The following is a 20169-nucleotide window of genomic DNA, read 5'->3' as shown; positions in this document are numbered from 1 at the left end:
GCAAATGATAATAAATGATTTGAGTATTATCGATCTCAAAGATATAACTAAATTATAGGGAGCCTAGTACGAGTATGGAACATTATTTTATAGAGTTAAAGGTTTGATGTGGGACTGTTTCTTCCGTTAATATTAACAGCGTTAGTGATGGGAGAGTAACATATAATTAAAATTTTGAAGGACACGTTGATAGTTTGAAATTATCAGGGCCTTTTTTATAAGTTGGTTAAAGTCTTGCGGTAAATTGGAATTTTTCAATGGAATTAATGGAAAATGTCAATCTTGAACGGTTCACTCACGGTTCGGGCCGAGCACTATGGGCTTTAACAAGCCGCTATGAATCATTAGTTTACGTGGAGGTTATTCATTGGCCAACTTGACGTGTTCCTTACTGAGATAACATATCAAGGATTTCTTAATTTACCTAATTGACAATACCCTAGTTTGCACCAACAATCTGTGAAGGTTTTTGTTGTGGGTCATCGTGGACTATTCAATTGAGATACGGGTGCTGTAAACCCATCGTTAACATTCAATCTGTGAAGGTTTTTGTTGCGGCTATTTCCTGGACTCCGATTGAACAAATCCGGAAAAAAAAAAGAAGAAAAAAAAAAAAGAGGGGCTTGAGCGAGGCGAGGGAGATCTCTTGGACATCGACGAAGATACTCCGTCTCGATTTGAAGGGCATTTGTTCCTTCTGTCTATTTTGATCGGCACAGGCCGCCGCCTTCTTGTCTATTGATCTTCTCTTCTCAGTTGGCGCATCGGTTTTGTTCGAAGTTGTGGAGAATATTTTTCTCGATGGTAATGAGGACGCAACGCTCGGCAGCCGCGGCCATCCTTCCGCTTCTCTTCTTCCACCTATTTGTTTCCTTCTACTGTCTTATTGCTTCAGCGCAAGGTACTCTATGATACTTTTGCTGTTTCGTTTATGATTGGGGCCTTGGTAGATTGTGATTTTAGAATGGCAATGTTAATAATTATGATATATTTATAGTTCCATGATGTTATTTTAAGTAGGGATGTAAATGAACCACACTTTTGTGAACAAGCTTGATGATCAACTTGATAAGATCTTGTTTATGTTTGTTTAATACATGCAAGAATTAAATAACTAAGGTTGAACAATTCATTAAACTAAACAAACAAACTTGAAAGTGTTCAGCTCGTTAATGGTCGTGAACAACGTTTAATCATATTCATTAATAAAATTCTTATCAACATGCTAAATAAAAGAAACTTTTAAAATGAACAAAAAAAAAGTTTGAATTATCAAGCGAATAACCAATCAAATAAGAAAAAATTTCAAACAATCAAACAAATTTGAATTTAGAGTTCTATAACATCTAAATGAACCAAACTCAAGTTCATAAAAAATAGATCAAGCCAAGCTTGAACAATCATTTCAATGACTTGGTTCATTTTAGGCTCGGCTTGGTTTGACTTTGCTCGGTTATCTTATCAAACAAGCTTGAACACCATAAAGCTTGGCTTCGATTGTTTACAACCCTAAAGCTTAGCTTGACTTGACTCGATTACCTTATCAAACATTTTAGGTCGGATAATGCTTATAAGCAAAGTGTCTTGGCATGCTATCTAGGTTCCTCGGTTAGAGTATTGAACTAACTTTTTAAGAATTACCAATGCTAAAGAATGAAACAAAGAAATAAATTGTTGTCGAATATTGCACTACAGAATTTGGAAAGTAATCACGAAAGTAAAAGAAGAGATCATCAACTGTTCCACTTTTACTTTTCTCCATCTCGTAAGGACAAAGAGAATGAATGCCCTTTGACTACAATTTGATACTATTACAATTCTCAAGGCTTCTGCTGGAGTTAGATAGTCCTAGATTGGATAGTTTAATTATAATTCAAGCACATAAAAAGTGTATTTCTTAGCATTACAAACAAGTAATCATTGGTGGCCTAGGTGGTTTTGGCAAGGGACTGTTTTTCATAGTTTCTAGGTGATCTTTGTTAGGTTGATCTTTTAAAAGTGGTATTCAAGAGGGTGTAAGGAAAAAATAAATTTTTTAATATGTTGGCAGTTCATTTTATATTAGAAAGTGATCTTAGTTTTTTCCTATTAGCCCACTCGAAGACCTTTGTTTGCTCAAGCCTTTTGTCCCACTAGACTATGGCCTCCCTCTTTTCACTTGATGCTGATGGCCTACATTGATTTTTTGCCATTTTTCAGTTAATGTTTTTCATTCTCTTCCTTCCATGTGATTTCCTTTATCCTTTATATTTTTTCTCATTTATTTACTTTCAACACAGATACTTTTTTTCATGAGTTTTTATTGTCATTGTGTTTAGTATTTTACTTAGTAATTATGATCTATTTATTCGTGATTGCAAATTTGTTTTGATTGATTAAACATACAATTGTTATACACACACCAATAATCCTTAATTTGATATACTTATTTTCTACATTTTACTATTATTTTAATATCAACCACTAAAGGCCAATTGCTGTAGCCAATAGGCAGTCAGCTTACTGTTTGGAAGATTGAACCGATCTCTATTAAATCAATGTTACTTTTTCCTTTATAGTCTGTTTGGCATCAATTCTTATTTCAAAGGAATTCCAATTAAATGAATCCTTGAAAAATGTAATTTTGAAAAATGATTGGATTCAAACAAGAAAATGTGAATGGGATTTCTGTTTCTCAAGCATTTAATCTTAGAATATGAATACTAAATATCTTGGTATTTTGTAGAATTCTTTGTCAGATGCTCATGATTTCCAGTTAATTCTTGAATACAAATGGACTAATTTTCTTTGTATATTCAAATCCTAAATATTTATGACAATGAAATTATAATTTGTTTCCTATATGTAGAGGATTTGATGACTGTAATAGAATCCTAATTCCACAAAAAAATTATGGTTTTAGCAAGCCGTTGCTTTTCTTTTTGCATCTCTGCTATCTCTGTTATTTATGGTTTCAAATTGGAATGTGATTCTACTTAGCACATTTTCAGAAAACAAACCAAGCGATGCCATTGACTTGTCAAAAAGAGCCTCTGAAATGATAAAGCTGAAACGATATAATGATGCAATTGCACTTCTAAATTCTGCAATAAAAGTGGATCCAGATCATTCAGATGCCTATCAACTTCGTGCTACATCTTTCCGTCAAATTTGCAAGTATGTATGTGCAATTAGTATTCTTAATTATCTTAAGCTCATTTTCTTCACGATGTCATGAACCACTAATGCAATAGAAAGAGAATTTTTTCTACATCTATAGTATGTCTCTTATCACAATAAAATATGTGATGGATAGGGCCTGTTGTTAGAAAATAAGAATACAAAATCAGAATCATATGCGTTATTGTTTAACCGATATATACTCTCGATAAGTCATCCATGTGTTCAATTTGGGCTTGTACGATCTTAATCCATAGATCGTTCCAGTTTGCCTTCTTGTGCATGTGTGGCAGATTTTTATGATTATAAAAGGTACTGAATTCCTTTTCTAATAGTTTGAGCTTTTGAGTTTATGGTAGCCTTGAAGATTGAAGTGCATGAAATACTAAAATACGAAAATCGTAAAACTTACATGATCTCCCAAAGCAAAGTGATCTATTAAAGACGAAGAACAAATCTTCGTGCTTGTCGTCAACGAGAAGATTACAATGAACATCCTCGATAGATCCACAAACCAAATCCCTGTTGCTTGTTTCTCCTTCCACGGTGAAAATGAATCTCACAAAGAACAAATTTTCTGTCATCAAGGTCTCATGCCCAATCTATATTTGTGTAGCCTTTCAAGCTCATCTCAAATATTTGAAAACAGAGACAATAATCTATTGTCGCTTTCAGATATCTGAATATCCTTTTTACCACTTTTCAGAGTGTTGGTCTTGGGTTTAACGGGAAGCAACTGACTAAATCAACAACATAATTGATATCGGGATGTGTACACAACATAGGGTACATCAAACTACGAATAGTACTGGCATATTGTTTTTTCTTCATTTTGACTATTTCTTCAGGAGTTTTGGAACTCATACTCTTGCTTAAAACAGTACATTTCACTATAAGTGTATGTTCTACGTTGCAATTAAACATACTGAAATGATGTAACATCTTATTTATATAAGACACTTATGAAGACCCAAAAGTCTTGTAGAGCGATCTCTAATGATCTTCACTCCTAAGATGTACTCATCTTCTCTCATATCAGTTGTATCAAATTGTGATGATAGTCGTTTTTTGACTTCATTCACATACCCTATGTCATTTGCAGTTATCAACACATTATCAACATATAATGATAAATAACATGCTTTCCTATTTCTCTTTTCAAGAAAACACAATGATCCTCATTGAAGTGCATGAATTACTAAAATACGAAAATCGTAAAACTTACATGATCTCCCAAAGCAAAGTGATCTAGTGAAGACGAAGAACAAATCTTCATGCTTGTCGTCTGCGAGAAGATTACAATGAACATCCTCGATAGATCCATAAACCAAATCCTTGTTGCTTGGATGTTTCTCCTTCCATGGTGAAAATGAATCTCATGTATCAAATATCTCTCATATTTTGAACCCCTCTTCTTACCCTTGGATGCTTCTTTTATAATGGGAATTATCTCAGGGGCAAAAAAGACATTTTGTCCCAAGGAAATGTGGGCAACGTGGGCATATTTTCTACATCTCCCACTCGTCTAAGGTAAGTCACTAAGACTGGTCAGAATTAAGTTATTAAGATTAGTTAGTCACAGAGACTAAATAAGTCACATAGCTTATATAAGAATCAAGTCACAAAGACTAAACAGAACATCCAATCTATATTTAAGGGAAAATGATTCATGCGATAGCAAACATATTGAGCGATTGTCGTTAAGAAGATTGTTACACCTTATATAGTCGTTCTTCCAAATGATTCAGAGACACACTCATAGTGGCACATAGACTCTCTCCTTGTAGTACATATCTGTTATCCAGGAAACATCTAATCTCCCATGGCACATAGGACTGTAAACAAGCCGAGCCGAGTTTTGGAGTGTTTAAGCTTGTTAGATAAGATAACCGAGCCGAGCCGAGCTTGAAATGAACCAAGCTTTTGAAATGAGTGTTCAAGCTTGGCTTGGTTTATTTTTTATGAGCTTGAGTTTGTTTAAAGCTTGAGTTTGTTTAAAGCTTGGCTTGAGCTTGGTTCGTTTAGATGTTATCAAGCTCTCAATTCAAGCTTAGCTTGGGCTTGGTTTGAGCTTGGCTTGAGCTTGGTTCGTTTAGATGTTATCAAACTCTCAATTCAAGCTTGTTTGATTGTTCGAAACTTTTAATTATTTGATTAGTTATTAAGATTGATACTTTAAATTTATTTATTTATTTTATTTTATTTTATTATTTATTTAGCATATTGAAAAGAGTTTTATTAATAAATATGGTTCGTGAACATTGTTCACGAACATTGTCACGAACGTTATTCACGAACATTGTTCACGAACGTTAACGAACTGAACACATATTTTGGAGATATTCATGTCTTGCTATTTACCAGCCGAACGTTATTCATGTCTTGCTATTTACCAAGCCGAACACCAAGCTTGTTCACGAACGCTTGGTTCATTTACAGTCCTAGTGGCACACAACTATTATTTTGATTCATGTCTTGCTATTTACCCAGATTAAATAATTTTTATTTGCATCAATATGAACATCTCTAATCCCTTATAATGACTATTATGTTAAGAACATGTTCCACATTCAATATTCACAATCATTTCTATGCATAATAGAAATGGGTCGCATCAAAAGATGTAAATCTATTTGATCTTCCTTTTTAGCTAGAATCTATTTATTCAAATCAGTCACTTTCCTAGTTATGCTCTATAGACCGAATCATCCATAGCCATAGGATACATACTAAAGTAGCAGTCACTGATTAAAACTCTAAGTAAATAGTAAATTGGGGTAAAATTGAGATTAACATATAATCTCAAGGGTTTCACATAGTGGAGAAGCAGGATCCATTCTCCTACTATCCTTATTATCGTTATAACACATATGGTATGAATTACATGCTACGATGTTATTCTCTTTACTAAAAAGAGCGTATGTTTTCCTTAAATTTAACATCGTACAGATTTTGATCTAGACATACCTAATGCCTAATTCTGAATTCAACTCATAAATTCAAATCTGACTTTCAACAGGTTCAGTAAATGGTGGGTTCATTTACGTCGATCATTATTAACACAAATGATCTCATTTGTGAGTATGTCTCTATTCACAGCTACATAAGTTGCCCCATAAGTAACGGCCTTACTTTTATTTATATAGAGATGATTGTCCATGTGAGTGGTCAATCTCAACTTGTCAACATGCTCACCAAGACTTTATCCAAATATAACATAGACATTTACACTGAATATATCATGACATTTCATATTTCTAATTATCTTTATAAAGTGTTATATTTTACGAAGTGTAGGGACATACTCAATTATTTTTTTATTGTCAACAATATCCCTTACAAAATTATACTTAATTTCTATATGTTTGTCTTTGCTGTGATATTTGGGATCCTTGGAAAAGGCTATAGCAGCTTCATTATCACAGTATATGACAGGACTCCCACTGACCTTATCAATCTTCAAATGCTTCAGGAACCTTCTCAACCAGACAGTTTCTTGCACAATCGCTACACAAGCCACATACTCAGCTTCCATTGTCGACAGCGCTACACAAGCTTGTTTCTTGTTGTTCCATGAGATAGTGCTACCATTCAATAAGAAGGTATAGCTCGAGGTGAATTTTCTGTCATCAAAGTTTCATGCCCAATCTGTATTTGTGTAGCCTTTCTGGCTCATCCCAGATCTTTGAAAATAGAGACAATAATCTATTGTCACTTTCAGATATCTGAATATCCTTTTTACCACTTTTCAGAGTGTCGATCCTGGCTTTAACGGGAAGCAACTACTAAGCCAACAACATAACTGATATCGGGATGTGTACACAACATAGTGTACATCAAACTATTAATAGTACTGGCATATTATTTTTTCTTCATTTTGGCTATTTCTTCAGGAGTTTTGGAACTCATACTCTTGCTTAAAACAATACATTTCACTATAAGTGTATATTCTACGTTGTAATTAGACATATTAAAATGATGTAACATCTTATTTATATAAGACACTTATGAAGGCCCAAAAGTCTTGTAGAGCGATCTTTAATGATCTTCACTCCTAAGATGTACTTATCTTCTCCCATATCAGTTGTATCAAATTATGATGATAGTCACTTTTTGACTTCATTCACATACCCTATGTCATTTGCAGTTATTAGCACATTATCAACATATAATGATAAATAGCATGTTTTCCTATTTCTCTTTTCAAGAAAACACAATGATCCTCATTGATCATCTCGAAACTATAAGATAAAACGACTTCGTTGAATCTTATGTTCCATTCTCTTGACGCTTGCTTTAGCCTATATATTGATTTTTTAAGTCTACATGTTTTCTTCTCTTGGCCTTCAGCAATTAAACCTTCTTGCTGAATCATATACATGCCCTCGTCAAGCACACCGTTAAGGAAAGTAGTTTTTACATCCATTTGATATAATTCCAAGTCATAATGTGCCACAACAGCTAAAATAACTCGTATTGACACAAATTTCACTATGGGAGAATATATCTTCAAAGTCAATACCTTCCATTTGGATAAACCCTTCTGCACTCAAATGAGCTTTGTATTTGTTAATCGATCTATCAGCTTATTTGAGAATCCACCTATTCCCAATAGCCCTTCGACCAGGAGAAAGATCGACTAAGTCCCAAACATGATTCTTATTCATAGACTTCATCTCTTCAACCGTCGCACCTTTCCATTTTTCTCTAACTCTACATCCTAATGTTTCCTCAATAGATTGAGGAATATCATCATGATCATCAATGTCTCATTCTCAATATCAAATCTCTTCTTAGATTTGATTTTACGAACACTTATTCCTAAGTTGGGCTATTGAGAAGTCAACTCATGACTTGACAAATCACTCCTATTCTGTTGACTAGACTAAGACATCCCTTTTAACATCTCTCTTGTTGATAATATCTCATTCTTCTCAAAAAGAGGAACATTTTTATCAACATCACTTCTGGTTGGAAACTCTATTTCGAGAAAAGTTGCATCTCTTAAATTTATTTTGTAGATGGTTCCATCTAGTTGTTCACCTATGAAAACTAGGGGTGGGATCGGGTCGGGACCCGCCCCGTAACCCCCTTACCCAATACCCGTCCCGATAAAAATTGGGATTTTTTTTTCCTCCCGATCCCGTACCCGAAAAGTGTCGGGGCCCGAATATTCGGGATCGGGTAGGGACCCGTAAGAATATCCCGAAAAATATTTTTTTAAAAAAAAATCTATGGAGATTCAAATAATTTTTTAGTACAATACAAATAAATTAAAACGATTTCGTGGTACATAACCATTAAAAACTAAAATATCTTCCTAGGACATTATAAATATATTAAAACTAATCAAAAAACTAAAACTAAAACTACTACTTAGTTTATATTTTATACCTAATACAAGAAAATTCAAAAATAAAAATTATCATGTCAGTCATTGTATCAATGATGAATTGATGATATGGTGACCTTAGTCCTTAGAAATGCTTGGATTCAACCTACAGAAAAAAGATCACAAAAATTATTCTTTATATCATTTTATCAGTTTTCATATGCTAAAATAAACTAACTGACTATCTTCTTCACACATTGCCAATAAATTATTTAGAAACAAAATTATGATGAAGTATGAGAAAAATGGAGAGACAAAAAAAAATAAACATAATGGTTAGATGCTTAAAATATAAAAAAAAATAATATAAAAAATATTATTTTTAATATAAAAATAATATTATAATATAATCGGGTCGGGACGGGATTCCCGTTTGGAGAAAAAAAAATTCCCGATCCTTTTCCCAATAGTGATCGGGACGGGAAAAATCCTGAACTTTCGGGTCGGGAAAATGTCGAGTCGGGATATTTTCGGGTCGGAAATGGGATGGGATTCGGGAAGGGTCGGGATTTTTGAGATTTTTTCCAACCCTAATGAAAACTTAACCTTTGGTGGTCTGAGGATATCTAATAAAGATACATTTCTTACACTTAGGTCTCAATTTTCCATACTTGTAAGAACTATCATGAACATAAGCAACCGACCTTTAGGGTCTCAGATTTCTCAAATCTGGTTTTCTGTTAGTCTAACGTTCATATGGGGTAGATAGAATTAACTTTGAAAGCACTTAGTTAAATATATAGATCGCAGCTAATAATGCATCTCCTCAATAGTAGATTGACAAATTAGCCTGCGTTATCATAGACCTAACTATTTCTAGAAGAGTCTTATTTCTTCTTTCAGCTACCCCATTTTACTATGAAGTTCCATGGATTGTCAGCTGCATAATAATTCTTCTATCATTACATATTGTCTTGAATATATCCGACAAATATTCCCCACAGTTAGTGTGTAAAGTTTTAACCTTACGTTTCATTTGATTCTCAACTTCGTTCACATAACGAATAAAACAATCTAATACTTCAGATTTATGAGAAATCAAATGCACATGACTGAACGAGAGAAATCATCAATAAATGTACTAGCCTTCACATTCATTGGACTATAAATATCCGAATGAATTAATTGCAATGATGATTCAGCTCTAATAACCTTTACCAAAAGGTTTCTTAGTTGCTTTTCCGGCAAGATAATGTTCACATATAGATAAGTGAATCTTAGCTTGAGTGTCCAATAGACCCTCTCTAGCCAATTGATTCCTATGCTCTTGTCCTATATGTTCTAATCTAGCATGCTAAACCTCATCAGTTATACCTGCATCATTAATTAGAGTAATGTTTGAAAAACAACCCTCAATAGCACAATTGACATCTGGTTCTACATCAAGAATCATAAACCATTTGTTAAAAAAATCATATCCGATTGCTACTAGGTCAATCTTAAGTTCAACACACCGACTGTAAAAATTAATGCAATACCCTAAATTAAGAAGACATAAAGGAAACAAGATTCCGTCGAATTTCAGGAGCATACAGGACATTATGTAAAAACAAAACACTACCACCACGGAGGTTGAGTTTAAGTGTTGACTCCTTTGACTTTAATTCTTGCATTGTTTCCTACATAGATCCATTTATTGCCAGCTGGTATTCGATGATACTCTACAAATGTAACTCGCTCCCGAGCTACATTGTTGGTTGCTCCTGAATCTATAATCCATCAAGGATAAGAATCAGCTAACAACACCGAGCTAGCAACAAAATGCTCAGGAAAAGAAGACATGCTTAGATTTACCTTTTTCGGCTAGTGCACTTTCGAGCGAAGTGACTCTTCTTGCCACAATTAAAGCAAGTAAACTTGCTTTTAGGTTTCACTCCGATCTTCTTTCCTTTCTTCTTGATTGGGCTCTATCCCACAGTAGCAGCTTCTTTCTTTTTTCCCTTCTCCTTCTTGAACCATTTCTTTTTTCTTAGATCCAGATGATCCAACAGAACCGACAGTTACATATGCCAGTTCAGAAATCCTTACGGATTCTACTCTCTCCGCCTCCCATTCTGCGTGGCGTGAGACATCAATGAAAGACATTAGTGGAGTTAGGGTCTGCTTCATGGTCTCCCAAAAATCTGGAAGGGAACGAATAACTACTCGAACCTGTTGTTTATCGGTCAACTCATAACTAGTAGTTTTAAGCTCCTGAATCATGTTCGACATCTCCTTAAGGTGTTGAACCATCGAAACATTCGGACGCTTATTGTAGCTGTCAAACCTGATCGTCAGTTGTCGAAGCTTGCTCAAACTTACTCTATTTCTCATTAAGGGCTACCCACACTGCATGAGCCGTAAGATCTCTATTTTCGTTATAAGTTCTATTCATATATATTCTGATCGCCAATTCAAAAGTTAGGTCATCTATCATTGAACTAATCAATATGCCTTTTGCGGTAGAATCATTTTTCTTCCATACCTTATAGGCATCAAAATCTTGTCTGTTCTGTGTAGTCGAACCGTCTACAGGCTTTACCATAATCTGATTTACAGTCTCTAGAATTTCTTGTTACTCAAACTTACTCCACTGTATTTCTCCTTGAGGGCTACCCATAAGCTGTAAGATACGACTCAGATTCAAAAGTTAGGTCGTCTACCATTGAACTAATCAATATACCTTTTGCGATGGAATTATTTTTCTTCAATACCTTATAAACATCAAGATCTCGTCTGTTCTGTACAGTCGAATCATCTACAGGTTCTATCATAATCTGATTTACAGCCTCTAAAATTTCTTGTTCCTCAAGTACATACTGTATCTTGAGGTGCCAGATCTTATAGTTATCCCCATTAGTTTCTCTCCCTTATTGAGTTCAGCTATGTTATTTTTAGTTGTCATGATCTAACATAAATAAACACATTATTTAATATTCAGTGTAATTCATATGTGTGCAATATATGATTGACTCAATGTTAATTTGAATTGGTTTACAAAATCAAGCGATAACTACGTTTCCACTCATCATTCGTATGATCAATCAAATCAACATTGATCGATACTATTACACACATCCAAATTAATGATGTAATCATTATTCAATGATGATTTTCATTTATTTATAATCATTTATTATTATACTCATAATGAACTAATGAAAGAGTATTTTGCATTGATCATATTATCATGCATCACGTGGAGTAATCAACATAAATGAGCATATGAATGAACATATTATTAACATAAACATGCCGCATATTGTTAACATGTAACAAACTCACATAAAATAACTGTGTTCGTACATAACGACAGAATTTATTACACAACTCATAAATCATATGGACTAGTACTGTTCGTACATAACAATAGTAACAATAAAAGAACTCTAATAAACTAGATAGGTCAATACCACTCCCACTAGGACAAACACTAGTGCAGTAGTCAACTTAATCCCCTTCAACCTGGACTTATTTGAGGCAACTTTAGGATTTTCAATTTGGTCTATTATCGAACCTTCTTCAGACTTCTTAGATTCTTTAAGATTCTCATCAAATTCTTCAGGATCTTCCTCTGGATCTTCTTCAGATTCCTCATGATCCTCTTCTGGATCCTCCTTAAATTCTTGAGGATCCTCCTCTGGGAACTCATGGTGAAGTAGTTCCATACACAACTAAACATATGAGATTCGTCTTTCAAAGAGCCACTATATATGGTGTGCTACCACCTTTGGATTCCCTAGCAATGATTGAATCAGATCCTATAATTATCCATGATTGGAAACTCTTTTTGTTCAAGTTTCTAGAACAACCGATCAAGTCGTCCAATATGCCCTCTGACTCCAAAATATGGGTCATACTCAATTTTCTGAATTTGCTTCCATAGCTCATTCCGTCGCACATCACAACGAGTTATCGTGCATATCATCCGAGACATATGGAATTGAAAAATAATAATGTCAGTACAAAACCGACAAATCAGTAACAAAACCAGTTTTTTTCAATTCACACATATGTATAAAAAAATATACAGAATTCATAAGCAAATATGAAAAACTAATTTTCTTTATTTGAGGAGCTCCAGTGGATTAACAACCGGTCGATTGGGAAATCGGACCCTGAATTTGGTCCATTGTCCTTAATTAGAACTGATCTAATTGGACAAGGATCTTCCATACCTATATTCTGTTATTGTTTAATCTAAAGCTCATTTAAGCCAATCTCAGACTTATTGATGAAATTCAGGTCCGTTTGATCAAACCAATATCCATTAGATTAAGTCTGACCCATTAGAATAAATTTATAGATTTGATCAAATTTGGCTCATGCCTAATTTATTCTGGTTTGGGTCAAACTGATTTGGTTAAATCAACTAATGATTTGAACTAGATGGGGATCTAATTGAACCAAAAATAGGCTGGTTAAACCAAACTAGTCGGTCCGGTTCAGTGAACCAAATCCAGTTTAAGTCCGACCTAAAGGTTTAAACCCAACCCAATTAATTGAGGCAATTACAATTAATTCCAACAAACATAGAAATAACATTTTTTTTTGTTAACACATGTAGCATTAATTAAAAAAAAATGCTAACACATGTTTTTTTCTTTTTGCCAACGCATACAAAACCTTTTTGGTTTAGGTTTTTTTTTGTTTACCAAAATTCAACTTTTTCCCTCTTGCATCATAAAAGAAAAAAAAAACGTACAGACCACTAAATGCTTCGTCTTTTCCTCCATTTTTCTCTTCTTCTCCACCCGCCTTCACCTTCGCCAACACCCATGCCATCAACACCCCCATGTCACCTGTCGGCCATAAACGGAGACACACTTTGTTGGAGTGGCCACTGTGTTCGGGGCTGACAACAGCGGTAGATTGTGACATAGTCGCAATCTTGCTCGACAACAACAGCAAATCGCAACTTCACTCAGCGACAGATCATGATTTCGACAGCGAAATGGGTTGCTACTTTCAAGGCCTGGTGACAGATCACATATCACGACTTAGTCATGATTTCACAGCGATCGATCGCAATTTCGGCAACGAAATCACATACAGAAATAAGAGGTATTTTAGGGATTTTCTCATGCATTTAGAACATATTGCTTTGATACCAATGAAGATTGAAATGCATGAAATACTAAAATATGAAAACCGTAAAACTTACCGTAATCTCCTGAAGCGAAGTGATCTCTTGAAGACGAAGAACAAATCTCCGTGCTTGTCGTCGGCAAGAAGATTACAATGAACCTTCTCGACAGATCCACAAACCAAATCCCTGCTGCTTGGATGTGTCTCCTTCCACGGTGAAAACGAATCTCACATATCGAATATCTCTTACGTTTTGAAGCCCTCTTCTCACCCTTGGATGCTCCTTTTATAATGGGAATTATTGTAGGAGTAAAAGGGACATTTTGTCCCAAGGAAATGTGGGCAACGTGGGCGTGCCCATGTTCCCATTTCCTACAAGCGTAACAATTGTTTAAATGTGTATGGTTCTCTCAATGAACAGAAAATGAAAATATCTTTAATTAAAATGTATTAGATGATATTTTCCTAATCAGCTCAACAATTATAACTCCATATTTACTGGCAGATTAATTGTCATTTTGGTACTGAAATGATAATTCTAAGGTGCTGTGTGGAGTTATTAGGAAGGGCAATATTCTAAAAAATATTAATATTCGAAGGAAAATAGGTGTTGTAGCTCTAATAAATGATAAAATGAGAAGAAGATAGATATCGTATGTGTATGCTCAAAGACAACGAACTGATTTTGTAGTTGGAAGAGTGAATCTATTGAAGTGGTAGATGTAGAGGGATGAAGGAGACCATAGAAAACATTGACTATCATCTAGCTGTTTGGGTAGTAAAATGATCTAATTAATTTGATTCTTAGTAGTGAGATAGCGTTGCATAGTGTCCAACAGAGGAGTCAGGGCCATGTAATTGATCAAACAGTTGGGACAACATGACTTGATGATGATAGTAATGATGATTAATTGTTATCTTGTGACTGGCTTAGCTTTGAGGACAGAGAACTTAAAGAGCCTTTGAGAAATGCAGGTTTGAGGAGTCTGAAAAAGACTATAAAAGATTTCTGGAGCTAAAGCCTAAGTCTCCTTCAGTTGAGAAGGAGCTTTCTCAGACATTGCAGGCACGTGATGCATTAAATTCTGCATACAATCATTTTGAGTCTGGTGACTATCCAAAAGCTATGGATTACATCAATAAAATTGTCCTTGTCTATTCATCAGGGTGTTTGGAGGTAATTATTAGATATATGTTGCTCAACTAGGTAACCTTGGAGATTTGTGTATGTGATGCAGTTTTACACTTCTTATGTTTGTTATTTGCAGGCAAAAATTCTCAAGTTGAAATTAATGCTCGCTCTGAAAGACTACTCTAGTGTTATTTCAGAGGCTGGTTACATACTTAAAGAAGATGAAGATAACTTGGAGGCACTTTTGCTACGGGGCCGTGCATATTATTATCTCTCTGATCATGATGTTGCATCAAGGTTTCTTTTCTGAATTTTGTCAGGAAGAGCTTTCATTTAAAGATCTTATTGTAGCTGAATGTTACACTTCAGGCATTATCAAAAAGGACTTCGTCTAGATCCAGAGCATAGTGAACTGAAGAAAGCTTATTTTGGTATGAAACAGTTGCTAAAGAAGACAAAGAGTGTAAGACCAAAAAATGAAAATTTAGAGCTGTAATGAAGATTTAAATGTGATTAATGCTAACTAATTAGTAATCTTGGATATGTTTATTGATTTTCAGGCAGAAGACAATGCTGCCAGGGGCAAGCTACGTGTGGCTGCTGAAGATTTCAAGGCTGCCCTTGCATTAGACCCTAGTCATACTTCACATAATGTGCATCTTCACCTTAGTTTGTGTAAGGTTTTGGTTAAACTTGGAAGAGGAAAGGATGCTATCAGTAGTTGCACAGAAGCACTAAACATTGATGAAGAGCTTGTTGAAGCTTTGGTCCAGGTTTGTTTTGGTTCTTTTGCTAAATGCATAAATGATCCTGTTGCTTGCCCTTTTGGTCGGGTTTGTCTCAGAGTGTTCTACAGTGATCAAGGTGTTTACTATCCTCTGATACTCAAATCAGTGACTCTTTTTATGGATGAGCATCTCAAATTATTTCTTGCTCCATTTCTTAAACATATTTATGAACAAATTGCACAAATGCTAATGACCTTCTCATGGAAGGATTCATTAAATCATATTTTTCCTAAATATTTGGATTAATTGCACATGTGTTATCCTCTCTATGCAAAGTTATTAGGAATAATCTAATTCACTTAAATCATTTTATTGCATTAGCTAAGTTTTCTTTAGTCTCTCTCTTCTCAGCGTAACTGTTGTGATCTATTCAACTCTTTTAAATCCAGAGTTAATTGTTCTCCTTTGAACATATTCATAGCTTCTACATGTAGCTCCTCTCATTTCATCATCCGAGCTACAATAAATTGCTCTTCAACATTAGTAGTTTTAAAATTTATCTTTTCTAGTACCCCATACATCCATTATAGCATTCTCATTTTTGGTGCTAATTTTTTATACATTTTACTTCCAAACAACCCAACACTTTGGACCATTAAGTATAATGGGTCATGTCATGCCACTTTCTAATAATACTTTATTTTTAGCATAAGGGGTACGTGATGATCACACAAGATTTTCTAAGGTCCTCTCCATCTTCCCTTTCTTTTTTATCCCATCAATGATATATCATTGGTGTCCCCTTGCTGAATATTGATGAATATATAATTTAATTTTCTAATGATGGTCCTAAGCCTCATGAAGAAATTCAAGTGTTGCATTAAGCTTAGATAGCAAGTGAAAATTTCTAAAGCCCAATGAGCATGAATCTTGAGTTGAGTTTCTTGAATTCAATACCCAATATTTTATGCAACATTTTTTATAGTCAAATTTTGGTATTTTATGCAACATTTTTTATAGTCAAATTTTTGTATCTTTACTATCTAATATGGCCATTTAGTTTAGCAATAACTAAGATATTATCACCCCAAAAAGGAGAATATTAAATACTTCTGTACCCAATGTGCCAAATTGCAGTCAATAGTAGTTCTAACTCAAATTGCATATTTGAGCGGGAGTCTTTTTCGTTTGAAGTTGGTGGCTTTTAGTAAAGAACTAGCTGTCCTCTTTTTCGCAGAGAGGAGAAGCAAAACTTCTAACAGAAGACTGGGAAGGAGCAGTACAAGATTTAAAAATAGCAGCTGAAAAGTCTCCCCAGGTCTAGTTCATATTCTATAATTTGTAATTTGCATGTTGGAAATATAAAATTCTTATGGTGCTTTCTATATTCCTCCCAAATATTTATTTGTACATAAAATTATACGATAAATATTGATTAGTTTATTTTCAGGCTTGTCTTCTTGTAGATATAATGGTTAAAACTGTTGTAAAATTTTCCAGTGTAATCTAAAAAAAATTACAACTTTCTCACTTTTCCGTGTGGGTGCAACTAGTCCTGTCCTAATAATTATGCTTGCAAAGCTTTGAAGATGAAATATACTGTGAAAATGTATTTTCATCTCTTCAAGGGAATTAAATTGGTTCATTGATTTGAGATTATTGCATAGATTGCATTGATAATGAAATTTATGTTTCATGTTAAAATAATATAAACATGCCCTTTTGTGATGCATCCCTTTTATGTATGTTTCTCATTATTATGGTTTTGTGTAAAAGCTAGTGATAGCTCTTTCACAGATAACTAGGGTTGTAAAGAAACCAGTAACCATATAATCAAATTGTGTGCTAAAATTTGAGGTCTTGAGTGATGGTTGTTTGAAAGGAAATGATGTCTTGTCAAATATGATAAGTTCTTCAGTCTTTGATTTATGTCACTAGAGTGTAGCTCATTCCTGGGAAAATCTGGTGGGTGCAGAACAAATGTTTAAAGTTGGCAGCGGAATGGATACTGATGCTGTAATGCAAATGAAAGATTGGAAAGGAAAAAAACATAAAGGATAAAGCAGGAAACAGAACTTGAAATATTCTTTCTAGAAATTATCCCCATTGATGGACCTTAAGCATTGCTCTACAGACATGAGTTATTCTTTGCTACTCTGCTGATTTTGTTGGAAGTTACTAAAGCAAGTGATATGATATCTAAGAATAAATCAATTTATTATTATTATTATAAACTCCTCATGTCCACTGTTTAGTATCTAGTGTGGATGATTGTGGTCCAATTCTCATATCATCACTTATTGCACATGAAATTATTTTAAACTTCATATATATGGACAAAATCTTACTTTAATCCTGATAATAGGACACGATCATCCGTGAAGTATTGATGAGAGCTGAAAAATCATTAAAATTAAGCCAACGTAAGGACTGGTACAAGATTCTTGGTGTTTCAAAAACTGCACATGTTGCAGAGATAAAGCGTGCATACAAGAAGCTTGCTTTACAGTGGCATCCAGATAAGAATGTTGATAACAGAGAGGAAGCTGAGGCCAAGTTTCGAGAAATTGCTGCCGCCTACGAGGTAATATCAGAAGCCAGATGTTTACTTTTTATCCTAGCCTTTGAAAATTTTCAATATTAATATTGCCTGTCATTGTTCAGATATAAACTAGTATTCTGTAAATAACAAAGCATTCATATCCAATGTAGTTTGCTTTCTATGTATTTGTTCTAATTTCTTAATTAGGATTTCTGGTGACCATATGCTTTTTTTCTTTGATGTATAATAGTTGAACATAAAATCATGTGAAGAAACTTGTTCTTATTTCCCCCCCCTTTTCCATACAATGATAACGTCAGTCAGTGTAGCGATTAGATGTGAGTGGGTAAAGAAGGATGAAGAAAAAAAATATATATTACCAGCAATATATGCACTAGTGTTGTAGGTCTTATGGTATGAAACAGTGTCAAACGAGTGATCTCATATTCATGTAGCCAATAATCTTTGATATTTCGGCATAAACATATTCAATTGTCAACTCTTTTAGGCTGCCGATTTTTTTAGTTATAATCATGAACAAATATCAATTTTAAAAATATAAATTGGTTGTCTTTTCATGTCTTACAATTATGAGACATGATTGTTTGACTAATGGTTTGCATTAGTTGGTTGTTTCATCATTTTTGTTCTATAAATCTTGATTTACAGGTACTGGGTGATGAAGATAAGCGCGTAAGATACGACAGAGGTGAGGATCTTGATGAGGGTATGGGGATGGGTGGTGGAGGTTTCAATCCATTTGGTGGCCATGGTCAACAGTATACTTTTCACTTTGATGGTGGCAATCCCGGCGGTGGTGGATTCCCTGGCGGTTTTCAGTTCAACTTTTGAGTATTTTTAAGTTATTGTTCTTGAATCCTCATGGCATGGTTGATGCTTACCAATCTAACAGTGTCATAGAAACATGGAACTTTTGCAAACGAAAAGGTAAACGCAGGCATCAATTTTTTGAGTTGACTACTGACTCCAGAGTAGTCATCAGAGTGGTGGCCAGGATGAATGAGATGAGTCGAGCAATATATCGAGAATATGTTGTATCAATTCTTTATCCATGGAATTTGTTCTTAGCAGTTCTTTTTTTGAACATTTTTCTAGATTTAATGAATATTGTCTCCCAATATAAATTTATACAATCATGCATTTGTGATGGTTCGTTCGTTATAAAAATATTGTAGGAGTCGTAATCACCTGTATTTCCCTGTGTGTGGCGATGACGTGAACAAATAATTTCTCCTTATAAAGTGAGTTCTTTCTACTGGAATAAATATCTAAATTACACTCGATTATATGATATGGTTGTGTTTGCTTCTATATGTTTTGGGGTTAATTTTAAATGGGTGTAAAATATATAAAGACATGTTAGAATTATGAGATTTTTTTTTTATTCGACGGAGAGTAAGATTGAAAGAGGAGAAATTTTTTAGTTACTTTTATATAGGAGAATAATAAATAAATAATATAAAATTATTATTTTTTCTTCTATTTTGTTTCAGATGATGAACGATCCAATTAATTCCGTGGATAAATATGTTCTGAGTATGTTTTTTTTTCTGATTATTTACACTGATGGTTAATAGTTATGTATGATTTATTTTTTTTCTTGGTCTAAGAATAGGTTGACTTATTATCACATATATGGGATCTAACGTCGCTGGTGGTTCGAATTTCATGAGCATGCATAAATATCCAACGTAAAATTTCAGATGACCCTCCATAATTCAGAAGGGACGTAAATTGAGGAGGATTTTATCCCGTAATAGCAGCATATTCAACGAGTTGAGACAATCAATGAGATATTCTATACCTATTGGAAATCGATCTCGAATATAGAAAATAATATTTTTATATAAAACAACTGTGTCTCAGTAAATGAAAACCTGATTTAATCGGTGTGAAAAAGAGGGCAGTGGGCAGCAAAAACATAGAATTGGTATGCGGTAAGGTCAAATTAAGTGCAATTTAATATATGATAAAATAATGAAAAAAAAAATACAAAAGTACTTTAAAGGTAAGTAATAATGTTATTATTGAGACAACTTTTTTACTCTCTTGTTAGTTAATCAAATCATTACTGCCTTATCTACCGGATCCATTACGTGGCAGATTGGAATGGATTAATTGTGACAAC

General features: G+C 34.1%; 1 protein-coding gene across 1 annotated transcript; it reads left to right on the top strand.

The window, feature by feature from the left end:
• Window positions 1-563: 563 nt before the first annotated feature.
• Window positions 564-19174, top strand: LOC121982778 (dnaJ protein P58IPK homolog B-like). Its single transcript, XM_042535852.1, has 9 exons — window positions 564-901; window positions 2991-3156; window positions 14594-14795; window positions 14887-15047; window positions 15120-15213; window positions 15311-15523; window positions 16716-16796; window positions 17844-18062; window positions 18690-19174. The coding sequence occupies exons 1-9, from the start codon at window positions 802-804 to the stop codon at window positions 18870-18872; spliced, it is 1419 nt and encodes a 472-aa protein (XP_042391786.1). The 5' UTR covers window positions 564-801; the 3' UTR covers window positions 18873-19174.
• Window positions 19175-20169: the final 995 nt, after the last annotated feature.

Source organism: Zingiber officinale, chromosome 1B (assembly GCF_018446385.1).
Source record: "Zingiber officinale cultivar Zhangliang chromosome 1B, Zo_v1.1, whole genome shotgun sequence".
In the NCBI taxonomy this organism is placed as follows: Eukaryota; Viridiplantae; Streptophyta; class Magnoliopsida; order Zingiberales; family Zingiberaceae; genus Zingiber; species Zingiber officinale.
This window is presented reverse-complemented; position numbering and strand designations above follow the sequence as displayed.

Bases quoted from the DNA above. Each gene is read 5' to 3' on its own strand.
- LOC121982778 (XM_042535852.1), top strand. From the start codon at position 802: ATGGTAATGAGGACGCAACGCTCGGCAGCCGCGGCCATCCTTCCGCTT. The intron at 3,157-14,593 runs GTATGTATGTGC...TGAGAAATGCAG, and splicing joins TCTTTCCGTCAAATTTGCAA to GTTTGAGGAGTCTGAAAAAG. The intron at 15,048-15,119 runs GTTTCTTTTCTG...GTTACACTTCAG, and splicing joins GATCATGATGTTGCATCAAG to GCATTATCAAAAAGGACTTC.